The following is a 21,495-nucleotide window of genomic DNA, read 5'->3' as shown; positions in this document are numbered from 1 at the left end:
TTCTCTGAACCTGTCATGCCTATGAAGCATTCGCTGAGTATTTCTTACATATGGAGTAAATGATAATGGAATTGCTGCCACCACCCATTGCTGCAATGTTAATTAACTGAAAAATCCACCCAGAAGAAAGTTAAGTGTTCATTTCTAGTACCTGGTATGTAGCTTTAGTGTAATTTAAAATATGGTAGACTATTAATTTGTCTTCTCAAAGTGTTTGTTTTCCCCAAAGCCAGTCATGGGTCACTTGCCTCCAGTAATTGATACCAACACTGGAAATATTTGTCCAGTTGATGACAAACTGAAGTGGTTGACAAATTATCAACTCTGGTTAACCTGGGGCCAGTTTACACCTCAGGAGAAAATTCAAATACACACCTCATCTAGTTTTTCTCCACAAGAATTTTCTTCATTGAGGTGTTTTCACTTGTTACAGCTATCAGTAAATAGTGGGGCTTAGGTACTTTTGCCTGCTGCATGGGTGTCCAAATACTGCTTTTCTCAAGACCTCTGGATTTTCCTTGTGTCCCCACTTATTTTCTCCTTGAAGTCAATAGAAGTTTTGGGTGTGTAGAAAAAGAAAAGGAATTGCAATTGCATCAGACTGCAAATAAATGACCATTTTCTGGGCATTCATTTATTTGGCAGCCTGGGACATGCTGTGTAGGCAGCAGGGATAACTGAGTGGAGCTGGGTTTTGCAGAGCCCAGGGAAGAGCTGAGCTCTGCAGGCAGCGCTTTGTGCTTGGGCCATCCCTATTTGGCTTTGTCCTTGAATTCTTATGTGACATGGAGCCAGTTGAATTCCTCATCCTTCCCGTTTTTTAAAGAAAAATTGTGGTCCTTAACACACTAGCATTTTAAATTCCTTTGCTAAGAAATGCAAGAGAAGCCCAAAGTCATATGGTCAGTCGGGACTGTGTATGTTTAACTGTGTTCTTCATGAGTATTAATTAAGTCCAAGTAAAATCCTGTTGTTTTTTCCCAGCAGAGGGAATTCTGTAGGAAGGAAGAGGCTTCTCCACAAATCACTTTAAGATAGGTGTTAAGACAAAACCGTGTTTATTACTTTGCAAGAGTTTCAACTCTTTCATCACCATTTTTTATCCATCCTTTGTCTCTTACTGGATTTTTACACTCGGTCCATGCCCTGTAGGGTTCTTCAATTTGCTCTTTTGCTATCTTCCTTCCCTTATCTCCCCTGGGCTCTTTGTTCCCTCAGCACAAACTGCACCTGAGAATGTGCGAGTTCAAGTCGAACTTTTGAACCCATGATGTCAGGTTGGTTTGGAATTAAGCAAAACCTGTTTGCCTATCCCTCACTGCAAAAGGGTTAATCCTCTAAACTATTGAGAGACAAGGGCAGGGAATTGTGAAAGGAGCCCCTGTTTTATAAGCATTTGTATTGCCAGTTCTTGAATGCCCATAATAAGCAGGTTGTGCTGTGATTAATGACTGTGTTTTACATGCTGACGATGGATGATGTGTCTCATTGGAGAAGCCATTTATTTTTATTCAGGCTTCTCACCCCAGCAGCACTGAAAATGAGATGTTAACATCCTGGTGGGAGTATATTTCATTCTCAGCAATTTAATGAAAGGTGACCCACAGAGAGGAGAAAATAATTTAAATTTGCCTTTCCCTTGCCTCCTTTTAATGTGTGAGAAGACAACTCATAAAATTATTTTTTCATACGGGGTTTTTCTTTTTCTTTCATGATTCTTACTTTGTTCCCTCTGAATTGGAAACAAGTAGGAATGTGTTGTCGTTCTGAAACTTTATGCATTTGAAGGGGCAAGTTATTCAAGTGCCTTAAACTTTCTGATTTTGTTTCTGATTTTGCTGCAGTTTCAATTGCCCTTTTCCCTCTACTTTGTCATTTTGTATGTCTAAAGGATGTGATGGTAGAGTGTGGTGGTTGGAATACACAGAGTGGACACAGAACTCACCTTTTTATATCCATATGGATTCAGCATTGCATCCATCTAATGTCAAGTCTTTAACTTCGGTAGAATGGCTTTAAGTAAGGAAGAAAAAGACTTTTAAAAGTACTTTTTAATTAATTGGAGAAAATCTGTTTCAAAGCAGTGAAACGGGATGCAGGGTCCAAGCAAATCTTTCAGAAGCTCTCCATAAAATGGAAGCCCTTGGATCTCCTTCCCTTTAGATCTCCTGGGATGGAAACAGGGACAGCTGTAGGCAACGCATCAATACTTCAATAGAGAGGAAAAATAGGATTTTAAAAAAAATTAAATTTGAAACAGTTTTTCATATGAGGTTCACCAAATGTGAATTAAAGGCTCTTTTGAGAATTTAAAAGCTCCCTCAGAACTCTCACACCATCGCTGAGCAGAGCATACCAATTCCCATGATGGGTCAGCAGTGTTGGGTGTTTTCATCAGAGAGCAGTAAAGGCCAATAATTGCCTAAATTCTCTGGACAGCTTAATAACATCCCAGGTGGGATACAGCCCCTATTTCAGAGCTTAATGAAAACACTATCAGTGTAAAGATTTTGTCTGTCTGCATGTGGAAATGCCAAATCTAATAGGTGTTTCATCCCAGCACAGCCAAATCAGAGTCAGGTAGTGGTGAGATTTGGGAGATGCATAAAATATTCCCTGCAGAATTATTTAGATCAGCATCATGTTAAAATTGGCAGGGATGGCTGATCCTGGGCAGAATGTCTTTCTTGGGTAAAAAGAACTTTTTTAAAATTGAGCATAAAAAAGCTATTTTTGTTGGAAAAGCCACACACTGTATCTGTGCCTGTTATTGGAGGAGTTCCCCTGGAAACATTACTGCTTGCACAAGAACAGGACACATGCATTGCTTCAAAATTAACATACATATTAATGGCACATTAAGGAATTTCATAATCGTGTGACACAAAAGAGAATTCTCGACACAGCACTCATGGAATGCATTAATGCAAAATGTCTGCAGCAAGCTGGGAGACAGCAACACCTCTGCCTCCTCTCATGGCTGCTGTTGAGTCCTTTCCAGACCATATCACTGGTGTGGTTGGTGTTACTGCCCTCATTTTGCATGCGGGGAAAACAGAAGTCCAGTGGGATTCAGGGAGTTAACTGAGACTGACCATTAAGGCAGTGCCAGGATATATTGTGGCTGATGTCCTCTTTCCCCAAAATCTACATCCAAGTAAACAGAACTTTGTTCGTTTGGTTCTTTTATAGGACAGAGTAAAGTTGGTGGGAATGTGACAATATCCCCATTAGCCTGAAGCTGCTTCTTATGCTAGTGGGAATTAGCACTTACACGTGAAGAGAAGAAAGGGCCGTGTTGTTTTTTGCCTGTTTTGTAACTGGCATTGGAATGAGATGATGAATCCCCAGCATCCCTGTGGAACTCAGCAGCGTCGCATTTCCCGGTGACGGGCTGTAGGAAACTCGGAGGAGAATCCATGAATGAGGGTGGGTGATAACCAAAGGTTTGATTCCAAATCTTAGATTGAGGGAGGGTTTTCCATTTGGATCCCTAAATTTTTGACCTCGATCCCTAAATCAGAACATTTCCAGGGACATGTTTGTAGTTCTGGATTGAAGCTGTTTGCAACAGTTGTCCTAAGATTTCTGCACATAAGGGCATTAATTCGCAATTAAGGCTGAATTTGAGCACTGTAGAAACCTAATTCCATCCATTATGATTAATTAGGGCCTTATCTCCACCTGAAGTCTAATCTAAATTTGTCTGGAGATGTGAAAACAGTGTTTCTTCCTATCAGAACAGAAAAAAATCACACAGACGAACGTTGGACATGAGTGAGGGCTTGCATTTGGAGATCATCAGATCATGGAATTCCAGAATGGTTTGGATTGGAATCTCATCCAGTTCCAGCCATGGGCAGGGACACCTTCCACTACCCCACTTTGCTCCCAACTCCATCCAGCCTGGCTTTGGCCACTTCCAGGGATGGGGCAGCCTCAGCTGCTCTGAGCAGGTGGATGTCACAACAGCTGGAACATCTGGCACATCCTTCTGTCAGGGCTGTGGTATGGATGCTGGGAAAACCTTATCATCACTTTTCTGGCACATACCTGCTTTCATCTCTCCAAAGTGCTTTGCAACTCTGAGCTGACATTTTTCTCATGGAACTGCTTATTCTGTATGTGTCCATTTGGGGACTGCCCATCCTTGAGACATTTTCAGCTTATTTTTTGAGATTAGATGAATTTCTGTAATAGTGAAACTTGATTTTGGTTTCAGCTGAAAACCCCCAGTGTGCCACTGACCTTGGAATGAACACAATGGGTCTTGGCTCCCATCAATCAGCTTGCTGGGAGACTGGGGTATTACTGGTGGGAGCATCCACCTCCCCATGTCCATATGGGACACTCATGTCTGCAGGCAGAGGTGGAACCATGGCTGATGGTTCTTGCAACATCTTCAGCTCATGACTGACTTTATGTAGTACAGAGAGTCCTGAAGTCAAGGAAGCTGCTTCAGGAATGAAGTTGCCAGGACTGACTTTTATGCTGTAGAATCGTTGGCATTGAAAAGTTTCTGTAACCTGAAAATCCAGCTGTGTATTTTCCCCCATCCAAAACGTGAAAGCTTAGTTGTCCTAAATTCATTCTCTTTCAGTTAAGATTGGATCTGTAAGGTGACATGGGTGTGCTGTTACTTGATGTGAAGAGGATAAAAATAGACATGCCCTGTGCTCATGGAAGCTGTGACATAGTCAGCTTACTCAAACAAAAAGATCAGGTTTGGAGGAAATCCTCTTCAGGGTGCTCTAGATTCTGTTAACAGGGTTTCAGCTTCCTGGAATAACACTGGGATGTCCATTATCCTCAGCTTTGTTCCCTGTGCGTGTCTCTCCTCCTTACCCCAGCCACCAGAGCTGGGTTAAGACCACTGATCTAATTGTCAACCACAAAGGACAGGCAGGCTGTGAACAAAACCTGCTCATGTATCATTTGCATCCTTCTAAATTGCATTGTTTGTGCAGCTGTTCAGCCAAATTAGCCACAGAGTTTATTTTTGTCCATAGAGGAAACAGAGATGGGTTTTCTCTGTGTTAGGGCAGATGCAAAATTAAAGAATCATATATGCAGCTCAGAGAGACCAAGCTCTCTCCTAAATATATCCTGATGAGGGAAAAATTATTAATAAAGCAACCCTTGAGATTATAAGCCACAGCTATAAGAGGGAAAAGCTTTGCCAAGATGTGACAGATCCATTTCAGGTTAACACTGGCACTTGCTGAAGTCCCCCTTTCATTTCAGCAGGGAGGAAAAGAGCAGTATGTGTGTATTTTAAACACTGATCCACTATTCTGAGAAGGAAAAAGTGTTTTCCAAAAGGTCTATCAGACAAAATTTACACAGTCTGGTGTTGAGAAACAATTGCACTCTCTTTCTTCCCATGTGTCACTCTCAGCAGTGTGTTTTAGAGCCTTGGGAAAGGAAGAGGTAGTGATATTTATGGCCAGCTTTCTGCTGGATCTCACACAAGGGTGGGCTTGAGAAACCTGAAGAGTGCTTTTGTGTGCACAGCCAGTCAGCTGAGCAAGGCTGGTGTTTGCTTATGGATGCTGAGATAATAATTACAGAGCAGGAAGTGAGGGACTGATTGATTTATGTGTCCATGGCATTGTGTGTTTGAACTTGGCTAGGAACTGTGAAATCCTCAGAGAAGGCAGAATCATTTGTCAGATGCATGAGGATGTAAGAATGGCCATAATGTGTTGGCCCAAGGGCCACATAGACTCAAAGCTCGGGCAGTGGCCAGGGAGGGATGCTTGGGGAGCACAACAAAGCACAGGACAGGACTTACCCTTTTATCAAACTCCACTCTCTCAGCTAGGATGAGCTGTTTCACCAAAGTCCAAATCTTATTCCTTGACCAGTGACACCACCTGGACAGAGCAATCAGTTTGGCCTCTCCTAGTGTCCCATGATGTCTGGTCATGTCTGTCATTGGTAAATTGTTGCAGCTTAAGCTGAGACACCCTGAGGGTTCTGGTGCTGTGTTCCCCCTCCATCCCCAGTAGCCAAGACCAGAAGCTTCCTGTAAATCCATCCCTTAGAGCTCTTCCATTCTCTCATCCTTTGGCTGCTTCACATGTGAAGTCTGGGTCAGTGGATGGTAAGTTCTAGTGCTGAGCCTTCTCCTCAGTAATGGAGAGAACTCTGGACTGAAGTATTTAACATGACTCAGTTCAAAAGAAAACAGTTTCAAGTTGAAGTTGGCTTAGTGGACCCAAAGTGCCCCTTGGTGCAGATTTGGGCAGGGAGCTGGCAGATTGTATCCCCGAATTTCCCTGCACTACCTGAGTGTTGTTGTTTATGGAGATGTGCTGGGATTGATGTAGCCCAGCCTTAGAACTCCCTCTGAGTCCCAGCAATAAGAGTCTGGAATGGAGATTCACTTCCAAGCCTGCCTTCCCTTGGGAGCTGTTCAAAGTCACAATGGCCTTGGGCCCACGTATCTGTTGTATTCATATTGTTGTTATCTTATTTCTAGAGTCCCATACCTTCTGAGTAGCTTTCTCACAAGCAGCTCTTCACAGCAGTGTTGCTCCTGCTTCTTCATCAGGGCTCCTCCAAAGCTCCCTCTGAGGGGCCAACCCACCCCCTTTTATCCCAGTTATCTTCATTGGCCACAGCTGCCACCCAATTAAGGACATCACAGCTGCAGCCCATTTAGAGCAACTAGGATTGGGGCAAGGCCACTTATACAATACATATATTTTACTAGCACTTCTACTAAATGTATCCAATAAATATTAAGGCAGATCTGCTTGTGTTCAGAGCACCTCCTTTCCCACTGAGTAGGATTTAAAGGGCTCATCAGGTAAAGATGGGGAATCCCAGACAGAGACCCTTTTGTGTAGCCTTAGACTCAGAGCACCTCTCTGAGCTGTGCTCAGGTTGGCTGGAGGGGGCAGGCTGGAGTCAAGGGGGCCTCCATCCAAAAGGCAGGTTGTCATTTGAGTATGTGAAACAGAATAATTCAAAGTACAGAAGTGGTGTCTGTTTTGATTCATTCTCTGCTGATGAAGCTGCAGTGCCATTACATTTGCCACAAAGGATTTCTTGAGTGCTGGCCAAATAGATTCTTTAAATGCTTCTTTAAAACAAAATAAATCTTCTTTATATATAAATTTTGCTCCTCACTGAGGATCTGACAAGGTCCTGGCATGCTGCTCTGCTTGACTGACAGCCTGGAAGAAAGGCTGCTCTGTGCAGGGACAGCAGCCTTTAGCACCAGGTGCTGCTGGCTTGTGTCTTTCCAGCATTTGGGAATAAACTCAGTGGCTGAGCATTGTTATCCCAGGATATCCCAGTGATTGCCCCAGGACAGCACAGCCAGGCCTTTCCACTCCAGCTTCAAAAGGTGCATTACCATCTCCTCCCCCCCAACAGCCCTGAACAAAGCCAGTTTGTGTGAATGGTGATCGCCAGCCCTGCCAGAAGATCCCTAGTGCCATCCTTCAGGGATCTGGCACCCTGGAGACACTGCTGCTGTAAGTGGGGTTTGGATTGTGCTTTTAAGATGGATAATTGTCCCACATCCAGCCCTGTCCAAGGCAAGGTGCCTGTGGCAGCAGGGAGTGAGACAAGTCTTGTTCAGGGAGGCTCTCAGGCTTCTCAGCTGTTCAAGGCCAATTACTTACTGTGTGCAGGGCCTTAAACACACAAAAAAGTATGATATGAATATCAAATGTCAATAAGTAAGGATTAGCTATTTTTCTGTTGGTTTTTGTGGAGGCCTGCAGCATGCATGCTGTGCATCATTCAAACTTACTAATTGCTGTTATTATTGAGAAGAAATACAGCAACGTGTTGATAAATTGCTAATGGGGACAGACTTATAACAGAAAATTTGGATCCTACAGAGTTGAGAAAATTTCCCCAGTGGCTTTGAAATTGGGCTGAGCTCAGCCACAGCTCCAAGCGTCCCAGACGACAGGGAGCAGCAGCTGGAGTTGTGTGCAGCTCCAGTCATCCCTGGGAAGTTGTACTGGGATTTGCAGAGTGGAAGATGCTTTGGGGAGGAGCATCTTTTGAGTCAACCTCCACCAACATCAGTGATTTCGTTTGCAACAGATTTAGCTAAAACCCTGATCCCCTCAAAAAGAGTGATTGAAGGGAAAAGGGAGGGTTCTCTTTGGGAAGGTTAAACATGACTCCTAGTTGAGCCCGCCTGAAAATCTGAAGTAAAATATTGACATTTGATTAGATGCCAATTTTCTCTCCCATTCCCACTTGGCTCATACAGAGGTGTAGACTCCTGAAGAACTGGTTTCAGTAAGAATGCCTAAAAAAAGGATCATTTTCCCTGTGCTAAAATTAGTTGCTCTAACTTCCTTTCTTTTGTTTTGTCATTTGTTTTCTTTCTGTGGGCACATGCGTGTGAAATCCTGGCTCCACTGAAGCTGATAGTTGTTTTGCCATGGACATCAGTTAGGTCTGGATTTTTCCACGATGAAGAGAAGCCATTTGCTACATTTTTTGCTGTGTTGCTGAGTTGTATTTAATGTTTGCAAGACTCGTGGTCCTTGTCAGATTATTAGGGTTCATTGAAGTGGCAAAAGAATGTAGTGTACCTGCAGCCTTTGCTTGAGGGGGCAGTTAAACTTTACTCCAAGGAAGCTCACTGGTGTTATTTTAGAGTATCAGCGGTGTCTGTTCATGTTCCAGTTCTGCACTTAAGATTTCCGTGTTGATTGCTCTGCCTTCCAGTTGCTTCCGTGACACAATTCCTATGGAAATTTTGTCTCTCTGCATTTTGGCTGAGTCTTAAGACTATTTTTGGAAGCTCTCAAAATGTCCCAGAAGTGCCCTTCACCTCTGCTCTTGTGCAGAGACTTTAGGTCTAGCTTAGCTACTGCCATTTTCCACACATATCCAAAGAAAGAGAGCAAGCAGAAAAAGAAACCAAACCGCAGACAATTCTCCTCTCCTGAAACAAGGCTAAGTCTGTCACTGAGCTTTGAGGTGCTGGAGAGGAAGAATGGCAACAAAGAGCATTTTCAAACACTCCCACTTCCGGGATTCCCATTTAATATGTAATAGTCACAGAAGAATCTGCTTATAGAGCTGAGCTATGGCACTTGTAAAGGCTCAGAGGATTATCTGCAGGTTTTCCAGCTCTTCCAATACTAAGAGAGGTATAGGAAATCTAAAAGAGTATCTGAGGGTTGTCTTTCCTAAAGACTGGAAAGGATGAGAAAAGAATCAGTGCCTGAACTGGTTGATAAAAAGGGATTCTGACAAATTACTCGTCTCCACTTTTCTGGCTAAGCTTTGTTTGAGAGGGATGCTAAAAACATCTAATTCCATACCTAGGTACCCCCTCTAGGCTGAATGGCCTTGCTCAGGGGCAGCTTAGGGAGGCTTTGTTGCCATGCCTGGACTTCAGCTCTGAAGGACTGTGTGTGCCAGTGTGTTCCAAGGGCTGCTCCATGCAAATACATGACTCAGAGCTGGGAAGTGCCAAGCTGTCAGCGCTGTGATCGCAGCCTCATTAGCCCACCTCTGCCCAGGCCATAATTGGCTCAGGAACAGCCATCCCCTGGCATGGCTCTGCTGCTTCCCATTCTGGAGATAGCAGAGGGATCTGTTCCCACCATGCTGCATAGCAGAAACATCATCCAGGTCATTTTTTAAACTTGGGATGGAAGTGTTCATGACAGTGCTCAGTGGGCCAGGCACCTTGGAAATGGCTGGATCAAGGAAGTCTGAGAGACCTGGCAATTCCTCTCAACCCTCTCCTAAGCACTTGTTCCTGAGAGAATGTGAATTTTTCTGGTATATGCACAGCCTTTTGCTGTTCTTTCCTTTCCTCTTGCCTTTATGTCTGTATCAGGGTGCTTGGTGGAGCACAGTGTTGGTCTTGGGAAGAACCTGATGCCTTCTAATAGTTAGAAAGAGTCTCCCATGTCTGGGGAACTTCTCAGTGCCTAAGGCTGGTATAGAGGGAGTAGAGAAGGTTTAAATTTGATGTCATCAAAAATAGATTAAATAAGGTCTAACCTGAGTGCAAGAATTGCTTTCCTGCCCTCAGTAGTGCTCCTAACGGACAAGTCAGGTGCTGCAGATCTGTGTGCTGCCTGAGGAAGCCCAGCAGAGGAACAGAGCCCTTGTACAAGGGTCAGGCTGTGGTCTGGCAGCCATAAAGCAAAGTCCCACTCTGACTGAGGGGACATCATGTGTCCTGCAGCACACACTGGGTACCTGACTGCTGTCTTTAATGTGGCTCCTGGGCCACATTGAGTTCCTGGATTGTGCCAGGTCCCTCATGCTCTGGATGAGGTGGTAAAATCTAGCTGAGGTCCATGGAATTGGTATTGTTGGAAAATCTTTGCTATCTATGGTGGAAAAAGTCTATGTAATGCCCTCTCTACTAAAGAAACAGTTCAACTAATTCTCAACGTTTCCACACTTCTTTTGTTTTCCTTACTTCACTCAGGGATCACTTATTCCTGTCAGGAGACTGCCTGCTCCTTCAGCAAAATGAACTCAACTCCTTGGTTCCCTTTGTTTTGACACTCAGGAGATGAGAGATTTATAGACCTTCCTAAGTCGTAAATTCATTTTCTTTTATTATTTACCTTTTGCTGCAGCCCATTCTGAGTGAGATTCATTCAGCCTCTGAACAGGGCTGACTTGCCAAGAGGAGCTGATCCATAAATCTTTCCTTCCTTTTTCTTTCTTGCTTTCCAAAACAACATTTGGAAACTAAGTTTGCCTGGGAGGAAAACTGTTCCTCCATTGCCGGCAGTCAAACCGTGCAACTAATTAGTGCTTTCCGTTTTCTCTTCCTTATTCTGTGTCTGTTGGGGTTGAAATTAAGCCAGGGAGGAGGGGAGGAGGGGTAAATAAGGGGAAAATACTTGTTTCGAGTATTTATTTTTAATTACAACTTCTGCAAGGTGATCTGTCCAGTGGTGGTGTATCCACTGTGTCTTAGGTAGTGATCAGAAGAAGTTTAAAATAAATTTATTGGAAACATTCTAGAAGGTGAGTGGAGATGGTTTCAGGTTGGTTTTCTTGATGTAGCATCTTCTTGTCGCTGCTGAAAAAAAAAAAGACAAATAAATCTTTGGATACATCAAACCATGATAGGTTTTTTGCAGAAATATCTGACATATAATTAGGAAACAGGACTCCAGGGTTATCCTGTGTGTGGCTTGAATATGCCAATTCATGCCAAGGTGATGTGGGCAGTCCTTACTACAGATCTGTTATTCACTGTACAGTGGCTGCCAATGCAGATTTAAATAGCGAAGCAAAATGTTGTCAGATCATAGAAAATGCTCTACAGATCCAATGTCTTTTTTTATTTTTAGCCCTTGGTTAGTTTTAGCAGCAGTGGCCAGATGTTTGCTTTTTGGGGTGGACAGAAATAAGAGCGTTCTTACTGCTTGAAACTGAGATTATTCAAACCCTTAAAAAAGAACTACAGGAAAAAATCTGTTGTTAGGCAGTGCTCCTTCAGTAGTGCATAGTATGAAGTATGGGATCATACTTATTTTTCCCAAATATTTGAGAAGTATTCAGCAGCAGAGTGAGCCCAAGAATACCCAAGGCTTTGGGGCGATTAAGATTATTCTAGTAGATAAAACTGGGACTTTTCTATAGAAAACCACATTGTCAGAGACCATTGTCCCTGTGAAGAGCAGTGAGACCCCCTGAGTCCTAAACCACTGGTGGTTTCACCACTGGAGTGTGGGGTCTCTTGACAGTTTCAGATGGAAATATTAAAATGCTTTAGGTGTTTTTCTAGAGTAGCGAATTCCTCATTTTCTGGTTTATGTGGGCATCTTTTGCGTTTTCATGTACAAAAGAGCAGTGGGTCAGAAAAAGTGCTCACGCAACAGTGCAGGTGAGAACGTGTTCAGTGCAACCATTGTGAAAGGCAGGTATGGAAAGAAAGAGCTCTTCACTCCCATTCATCCCAGTTCAGGAGACAGAGCATGTCACAACAGTGCTGAGCAGACAAGAGCTGCCTGCTAGCATTTAATTTGTTGAAGATTAGGAAATTATTCCATTCTTACAATACCATGTCAGTCTAGAAGTACCTTTGAACTCTGGGGGATGAAGAGTTTAGATCTCACCTCAGATTTCATGGTGTTTGGAAGGCAAGGCTTTATCAGGGTGAGAACTGTACAGATGGTTTAAGGGGAGTCATGTTAACAGTGTACCTAGAGACTGTGGACGGGCTCACCTTCAGCTGCTTTGAACTTTGGGATCACTAGATCCAGAGCTGGACACTGAACTTGGGCTTCTTTCTCTGGGAGCTGAAAGCTGCCTCGTGCAATGCAGAGGGCAGTTATTTCTGGTTTGCTCCACATGCAAGAGGCTGCTAAAGCATTGCCCCCTTCTGACCTGTAGCTTTCTCCCCAAAAATATCTGCAGCCTTGACGCTCATGTCTTTTCTAGATGCCATCTTTACTTCTTACTCTGTGCCGCATCCATGCTGTGTCCTCACCAGGCTGAGGGCACAAAACTGACCAGTCTTGTATAAGCTGGGCTGATCATGATGCTTTCATTATTTACAGTGGTTTCTAAAAGCCCTGTCACAACTGTTGGTGTGAAACCATAAGCAAAGGTTACTCTTGCAAGCACAATGATAAACAAATACACGACACTTAGTGTCAACAGCCTCACAAATCTGTTCAGCGCCTGCAACTCAAATCAGCTGGGCAGTTGTAAACCACGACTTGTGCAGAAGCAGCACCATGGTTTCAGAAGGGCCGTAAATAAATTTGTGACCTGACGTGGGCTCCAAAAATAAGCATGTGCTGAGCTTTTCTAAGTGTTTGACCAGGGCACAGCTGCTGGCTGCTAAGAATTTTGGAAAATGTATCCCCCCCATTCAGGTGCTCAGCACTTGAAAACCCAGACCCAAACAACTCCAGTGTGATCTGCTTCTCTAATAACCACTCTTGTACCCTGCAAAAATAGCCAAGGCCTTGCTGCTCATCTTGAAAAGCAGTTCTTGTAATCCAAATCTTACCTGACTATTATAAAAATAACCTGAAGAGACTTTTCTCTGCTTGATGAAGGCAGATCTTATGCTCTGGGACAATTGTAACCCTTCAAGCACTCCACGTGCTGCTGCCATGCCATACAGAAAAGAAAATATCCCTGGTTGCTCTGATATCAAATAACTTTGCTGACCTCCTTTGAAGAGAGTTTCTTGTAAAAATCCTTTCATCCAGAGGTGTCAGTCACTTGGAGTCTTGCAGGGGTTTCTGAGCTCTGGTGATTTATTATTAATGAGTAAATTTGTGCTTTATGGAGAGCCCTGCTGGAAATGTATGGAAGTACAAAAGTATTGATTAATCAGTGATCTGGTGCCAAAAGCTACCCATGAGTGAGAACAGGAAGGGGCTGTGGGATAAGGTTTGGAGCATGAACCTGTGGAGGAGCAGGAGCTCTGTGATGGGCAGGGTTGAACCAGGACCCCAGAGCAGTGGATAAGGGGATGTAATAAGACTGGACCTGCTCCTTTCTGGAGTAAGCTGAAGCTTAAGTCTCGTGATCCAGAACAGGGTAGAACTGGGATCCAAGAAGTCTGTTGTTAGCCTGAGTGACCAAGAGCAGTTGTGTCCTGGGGCTGAGCCCAGGACTGCTGCAAATGAAGACATCAGCACACAATGTCCTCATGAATCCTATGGCACACCCAGGAACACCTCTTGTGGTGGAGGTGACCTCAGTGTTCCTTCACAGGACTCTAGAAATTGAGAGACCCTTCAAGGAGGCAAGAGTGGATGATTTTTGGGCAAATTTGGCTGAAAGAGAAGAAATGATCCGTTCTATGGGTGGGCCAGCAAGTTTTTTGTTATTCCACAGTGTCAGAAATGAAGAGTGGTAGGTTGACGAGAAGGACATAGGCTATGGGAGCAGCATCTGCTTTGTGTTCTGTCTAGCTGAGTGGTGTCAGAGGGAGCATAAATACCAGCATAGATTTAGTGTGTAAAGCAAAGGACAGAGGTGTAAAGCAAAGGACAGCACACTCTGTCCTAATTTATGATCTTTGAACAGCCACTGAAGTTGTAAATCAAGGCAAAAATTCCACCAGGTTGCTCAGTGGTGCTGTAGATCAGCACAGTCTTCAGCTGAAAAAAAACTTAAAAAAAGAAGGTAGGTAAGGCTTGACACAAGCTAAATATTGGTTTGGCAAACCTGATCTCATCTCTCAAATGATTCCTTGGTGGTTTAAGTGGAAAGTTTTACATTTAATGGAAATACTTTGATTTTTAGGGTTGCAGAGGTGTGGAGGAGAAAGCAAGACTGAAGCCCTAGTCTGCCTAAACCCCAGTCTGTAGTCACAGCTATTCAGAGTTTTGACAATTGTTTCCCCAGCTTGCTTTTTAAGGGGCTGGATTTTGCACAACTTGCTGTGGTTGAGGAGAGAAGCAACGATCAACAGCCTATGATGTTCTTTGATGTACCCAGCTCACCTAGGACCTGGTTGCTGTGATCACAGCCCTACAGCTGGGGAGAGGGCTGAGGAATACAGGTCATCAGCAGGCCAGGCTGGGAACTCCTTTCCTCCACGGTGTGGAGTTACTCACCCCAACACACTCATTGAGGTCTTGAGATCATTATTTTCATTAGTGGTGATTCATGTGAAGGGTTTCACAATCGGGCCTGCTGGTGTAATATGTTCCTTTCCACAGTCCCATTTATCTAAAGATCTCCAAATACTTTGTGTACATTAAATTTTAATCCATGTTTTACCATAAGTGATGTAGGTAAGAAGGATTGTTTCTATCTTGCAAATGAGGTAAAATGAGGTACAGAGCAAGAAAGTGAGTTGCCCAAGACTCTGCAGGTTGTATATCTTACACTGAGTTTACGTTTCCCGTATGTAGCTCAATTTCCCTGCCCAAACTTTAAAGGAACATTCAATTTCCTGGGGCTAAGGCTGAGCAGGAATTTGCTATGGTTGTAAATCAGAAGGCCTGATGTGGATCAGAACTTCCTCTAGTGTTTGGGAATGTTTGGATTTGTCATCCCAGAACAGCCCTGATCTGAAAAGATTGGAGCAGAACTGGTTTGTTTTTAGGGCTGGTATCAACTGGGTGGTGTAAGATGCAGCATTCAGTCAGTGAAGAACTCTTGGGATGTATTCATCCTCATCTTCCTGCATGGTCAGTGGGATCAGTGTGGGCAATGGAGGGCGAGGGTGGTTCTGATGCAGTTGCCCATTAGGGGATGGCATGACCTGTGAACCAGACTCTGTTGTCTATTACCTGCAAGGGCAGGGGACTGTCTCAAGTGAACCCTGTCCTAGTTTCCCCAGGGAAACAAAGTTGGGAACAGAATGGGGATATATTCCATCCTTTGCTTGGAGTTCAGTCTCTTGCAGTAATTAGACAGATGATTTCAATGGTTATAATATCTCCTAAAAAAGGAGTGGAAAGGCAGTCCTTCCTTTCTCTGTCCTAGGGTTAGGGTTAGGATTAGGGTTAGGGTTAGGGTTAGGGTTAGGATTAGGGTTAGGGTTAGGATTAGGATTAGGGTTAGGGTTGAAGTTAGGGTTCTCCAGCCTAAGAAAATCTGTGCAGTTTGGGAGAGGGAATAGGTTTACAGAGGGGAATATTCTTGCTTGTCCTTTAACAAGCGAATGGCAGAGCCAGGAAAGCCCTTGCTGTCTCCCTCCTCTCCCCTGCCCTCCCATCGCTCAAACACATCTGCACTGATGTGACCTCCATCTGCCTGTGCTTCCTCCCTGCCAGGCTCCCCCTCTCTCCGGGCCTATCCGCTCCTGTCCGTCATCACGCGCCAGCCGCCCGCGCTGCCCGCGCTGCTCCCGGCCGCCGCCAGCGCCCGCCTGCTGCCAGCCCAGCCCTGCGTGGGCACCCCGGGCACCGAGGGTCCCCCCGGCGAGGCCCCGGGCAGCAGCGAGTCCGAGGCAGAGCAGCCCCCGCCCCGCTCCAAGAAGCCGCGCCGCAGTCGGACCATCTTCACCGAGATCCAGCTCATGGGCCTGGAGAAGAAATTCCAGAAGCAGAAGTACCTCTCCACCCCTGACAGGTAGGTTGGTTGCTCACACCAGGAATAGGGATGAGCAAAAGGGATGTTCCAGTCCTGCTCAGCTGTTCCACAGTGAACATTCCCTGGCTGGGAGTGCTGCTTCTTGCTCCACCGAGTTGCCTCTGCCATTGGCTGCGGCCATGGCAGGTAACCTGATTCACATTCAAGGCTGCTTCTCCTGGGATCAAAGGTGACACAAATAGATAATATCAGTGGAAATGTCAGATCATACACATGGCTGGGAGCAGTTCTCCAGGCTCAGAGATCTCCTCAGAGAAGAAGGATCTCTGCCCTTCCAACTCCTGCTGCACACTTGCAAAACGATGGAGCCTATCTCCCCCTGGGATCTGCTGGCTCGTGTCTGTGTGGTCATGGTATCTTCAGCTGCTCCTGAGCTGGCTTTTATCCAGCACCTTGGGCAGCAATTCAGTGGGAAGATACATAAGTTTGGAAAGCAGAGCCTGGAGTTGTAAGGTGCCTTGCAAAGGCACAGGCAAGTTCTTAGGCACTGCTTGGTACCACATGGGCAAACCAAACTAAGAGAGATTTCAGCTTTTTTAAGGGCTTTGAATCCTACTCTGAAAATTTAAATAATGGTAAAATGACCCATCAAATTCCTAGGAAGTTTGTAAACCTGGAGAAGGTTTGAAAGGTATCAGGCCCTACACTCCACAGAGGGCAGTATCCCAATATTTAAATTGATTCTGAAGATGGCATTTTCTGCTCCTACTGCCTGTCACCAAATTGCTGCAGGCGAAAATTCCTGGTCATAGCCAACTTGCCTCATGGAGTTTCAGAGTTCCTGCTATGCCTGCACTGACTCCTCACAGCTTCACATCACCAGATGGTTGACACTTCGCTGAGGCACTCAAGGCTGGTAATTAACAATCTCATATGACTGTTCCTTGGCTTCATTGAGGACGATGAGCCATTCCTGCCCATGTACCACTTCCCCTGTGTTTGTTTCCTTGGGTTTCCAGGCAGTGCTGGTTGCACTGAGGTATGTGCCAAGAGATGGCAGCTGGTTACAGGTGAACCAGGTGTTACCAGACATGAGCACTAAGGCACAGAGGGTTAGCTAAGCCAAGCTTCTGTCTGTAAACTCATGGCTGAAAACCTGGCAAAGCAGTGAATTGTGATCTGTGTTCACTTCTGCAGCTTTTGGCCTGGATAGAAGATTGTAGCCCTGCGAGGGCACTTGAAACCCCTGGTTTATCATCAGGGTGATAACTCTGACATGTTCTTCTCTTTACAGTAATGGTGTCTTAGATCAATGGCTTCAGATGTGATGTAGTGGCAGAACAAGCCTGCAGGTCCAGAGTGAATCTGGAGTGGGAGAGAAGCATGAATCCTTGAGTGTGAGGTGGAGCACAGAGAGCTGGGGTGGGGTATGTGGGTGTTTACCAATGTAAATCTGGTTGCCCAAGGAGCCCAGGTGTAACAAAGCTTTCGTTATGAAAAACTTGGCCTTGACAAATGTGTTTGCCCATCCAAAGGCAAGGAAAAGTCACAGAATGCAGAATACTGTGGAATGTGGCTCTGAGTTGGATCTGTCCCACCTGCAGGACTTGCATGACTCTGAGGGGCACTTTCCTGGCGTGGCTGAGGATTTCCAGCTCCATCCCTTGTGCAGCTCCATTACAAAACCACCAGATGCATGGTGCTGTCACCTGTGCAAAGGATCAGGAGCTACTCTGAGCCACATTTGCTTTATATGCTGGGCTTTAATATAGAAATAATGAATGGGTTCACACAAACTTGCATGGGTTGGAGATTTGTGAAGGATGAATCAGGATTATGGGCTGTCTGCCACATATACCCTGCAGCTAAACATACAAAAAATAAATTAAATTGCCTCAATAAAGAATGTGTATTAAATTGATAGATTTAGATGTACTGCTATTCCATGAGAAATGGGCAAATACCACGATCCCCATTCTGAAGGTAGTGAAGGAGAAATATGATACAAAGAGTGGCTGATGATGTGTCTGTTCCCACCTGTTTGCTTCAGGCACCAGGGACCTGTTTTTCAGGGATGTGATGTACCCGTAGCTCCTAATTTATGGGCAAACATGGAGCATCAGCAGCTGGCGTGGAGCAGGTTCATGTCTCAAAGAGGACAGACAAACCCTGCCATGTCTAGAAAAGAGAGCTTGTGAACACCTGCATCTTCCATAGCAGCATCTATCTTTGCATCCTAAATTCACGAGTTTTACCACTTTTGTGTGATCATTCTTGAGACAAATGATCAGAGACACTGCTGGATGCTCTAACAGTGTGGCACTGCCTAGACCTGGCACCTGAGCTCCTCTTGGCTTCAGTAAACTCATTTTGTTGTCTGGTTTGTCTCCCAGGCTCGACTTAGCCCAGTCCTTGGGGCTGACTCAGCTCCAGGTGAAGACGTGGTACCAGAACCGTAGGATGAAGTGGAAGAAAATGGTGAGTGGGTGCTTGTCATTTCTCCAGGGCTCTTAAATGGCTCCTTGCAAAGAACAGAAGAAGCTGAACATAGTGGAGTGACTTGCGTCTATTTATACCAAATTTTGTTTTATTCCTGATCATTTCTCACAGAGATGGTCTCTTTTTTAAAAAGTGTTCACACTGCAGTACATGTGGTGGGCTAGAGGGGACTAAAGGCAGTAGGAGGAGGACAAAGCAAAGAGGTGAAAGAAATGAGAATAGAAGTGAGGGAAAAACCAAAATATCTCCTTCTGCATTTTTATGCATTCCTGTGATCTCAGTGCTTCTGAGATTGGTTTTGTGCATAGAAAAAAAAAGACTGTGTTGCTCTATGGAAACAGAGAAGTTTTGAGAGCTACTAATTTTTACTTCTCATATCTTTGTTTCACCTTTCACTTTTTCTCATCTTCATGGTCCTTTTCCAGTTAAAATGCTTTTTTATGAAGGTCAGCCACTCAATAAATGCTGGTGGGAACATGATGATGCTGTGACATTCTCTAGTGGAGGTGTCTATGTTTTCTGATTTGGGAGACAAGGTGCAGTTCTAGGCTGTTCCTTTGGATGCATGTGGCACCTGCAGAAGTTACTGTCACTTCTAACAAATTTGGCATTGCCTTGGATATAGATCTTTGGCTGGAGTGCCTCGTTGCTGCAGGAATGGTGTGTAGAGAGAGGGAGTTAGACACAGGAACAGGATGTCTGAGTTCAGAATCCTGACAGTTCATCTCTTTGCTCCAGGTGTTGAAGGGTGGACAGGAAGCTCCAACGAAGCCCAAAGGCCGTCCAAAGAAAAACTCAATTCCCACCTCGGAGGAGATTGAAGCAGAGGAGAAAATGAACAGCCAGGCTCAGAGTCAGCTGCTGGAGGGATCCCAAGCCTCTGAGGAGCCAAAATTAACAGAGGAAAACCCAGAAGTCCTGTTCGAGACAGAGAAGTCTCCAGAAAACATACCAGAGCCTTCCTCAGAGGAGACTACACCATTAAGTTAAAAGGGAGAGAAAGGAGGGGAAAAGAAAGGAATAAAAAAAAGATCAAAGAGAAAAATCAAAACCAAATATATATATGTATATATATATTTAAATATGTATGTAGTGGTGTGAGTGTACATATATATATAAATATATATATATATGTATATGTATGTAGACCTTGTGCATAAGTCTGAAGATTGGTCACGTTGTGCCTTTGGGAATCAGCCATCACGGGCCAGGTGGAACGAAGACACCCCTGGGAGCGGTGCCAGCCTGTTCCTCTGGCAGGGGCCGGAGCTGTCCTGCAGGGAGGGCTGGAGCCGGGACATTTCCAGGGAAAACCACACCAGGACAGCTCCTGGAGAAGCCTGGGGCTCTCCCAGGCAGTGGCTGTGCTGGAGGGTCACTGTGTTCCCGTGGCTTTATCCTTGCCTTGTGTGGTGCCAATGGACAGAGAGCTTGGCCTGGGCTCAGATCAGGGATAGCCAAGGAATGGGAGCTCTGACAGCACCATTTCCTTGTGTAACCAGCACTTAATTCTGTTAGGGATGGGCCTGACTTAATCAATTTTAGGAAACAGTTCAGACTCCCAGGTTTGCTTTGGCCCAGTTAAGATCAAAGCTTCCGAAGGGAGATCCATACCTGGGTCAGCTCCAATCGCCTCTCCTTGGGTGGTTTGGGTGCTGTGTCTGTGAATTTGCAGTGATGTGGGATAAAACTTGCAATGAAATGAGCGTTTGGATATAAATCTGCTCCAAAAGCTTTTGGGTGCTTGGATCTGGGACTTTTGCTTTAGGCCCACTTCTAATTTTTATAGGGATTTTTTAAATGAACTGTTAAATGTTTTCAGGGTTTGGGGAAAATGGTGGATTTCCAAAGTTGCTGCAGGAAGCTGGCATTTGTTTAAGATGTGTGCCAGGAAAAGATGTGCATCATGTTTCATAGAGTCTTGTTAAGAGTGCATTTTGCCCAAAGGCTGCAAGAGATGTATTAAGATAACCTTTATTTTTTAATTAAAAATAAAATACATAAATTAAACAGTTGTTGCTGTTGTTTCTCTTCCAGAGATTCTCATTTCAGAGTATCAGGCAGAGGCTTTTCTGGAATAGGTTTTTCTATTCCAACAAAATCTGGAGGAAATAGACATCATCAGATTTTCCTTAACATCACTCTACAACATGCTCTGTGTAAACTATTTGTAGCACTTGCTGAGGGAGGTGAGGGTGTTGTAAATGCCACCTTGTCACTGGGTGAATGTGTCAGAACAAGGGCACTATTTTCTATCACCTCCTCCAGTTTTGGACACATATTTAGTGGCTCTGTGAAGATGATTTCTGAATATTCCTTTTTTGGGATGGCAAGGATTCACACACAGCTCTCGAACGGTTTATCCAAGCAGTGTTGAGTGGGGAGAAAGGGATTCTTTTCCCCCCAGTTTCTTGCTCAGTGGTGTTTGGTAGTGTCTGATTCCAGCTCTGCATTAGCTCTGGATAATCAGGTATCATAAAATAGGTATTTGGTAAAGGACTTGTGCAGTTCATATCCATGGTTGAGTGTCTCAGCTTGGCAAGGCTTTTCCACGGCTGCCATGCATCCAACCCTTGCTGTTGTTTGTTCTCCATCCAGCCAGTGACTGAAGATGTGCTTTAAAACTTGAAAACAGCTTTCAGAAAGGTAAAAATAAATAAGTCATATAAGCACAGTGGTGTTTGTGGGACATCCTGTCTTAGAACAGTGCTAATGTTAAAAAATGTGGGTTTCATCTTTCCTTGAAGAAATGAATCTGTATAATCCTGCCTGGGGACTGACTTTTGAAATGGCTTAATAGAGAAATACTTTCCAGGTAATCCTCTTTGTGCTGCTCACTGTGTATATTTACAGTGTGTGAGACAGAGATTACACTTTCATGTGGTGAAACTCCAGCTTCAGCCAAGCCAGGGAGGGATGCACTCCACTCCCTGTGTGTCCAGTGCACAATAATCAGCTTGGAAAAGGCAGCCACTGGTGTAAGGGCATCGACAGGTTTGCACCTAAATCTGAGCCAAATGT

At 44.6% G+C, this 21,495-nt stretch overlaps 1 protein-coding gene across 1 annotated transcript in view; it reads left to right on the top strand.

Moving 5' to 3' along the window:
* BARX2 (BARX homeobox 2) overlaps positions 1–20,441 on the top strand; it is a 32,967-nt gene extending 12,526 nt beyond the window's left edge. The window contains exons 2-4 of the mRNA XM_058819140.1: positions 15,717–16,014; positions 18,369–18,453; positions 19,213–20,441. Coding sequence (XP_058675123.1) covers positions 15,717–16,014; positions 18,369–18,453; positions 19,213–19,464 — 635 coding nt within the window. The 3' untranslated portion in view covers positions 19,465–20,441. The remainder of the gene's footprint in view (positions 1–15,716; positions 16,015–18,368; positions 18,454–19,212) is intronic.
* The last annotated feature ends 1,054 nt before the right edge of the window (positions 20,442–21,495 follow it).

Source organism: Ammospiza caudacuta, chromosome 23 (genome assembly GCF_027887145.1).
Source record: "Ammospiza caudacuta isolate bAmmCau1 chromosome 23, bAmmCau1.pri, whole genome shotgun sequence".
NCBI lineage: Eukaryota > Metazoa > Chordata > Aves > Passeriformes > Passerellidae > Ammospiza > Ammospiza caudacuta.
The sequence above is the reverse complement of the archived record's forward strand: the minus strand, read 5'-3'. Positions and strand labels throughout refer to the sequence as shown.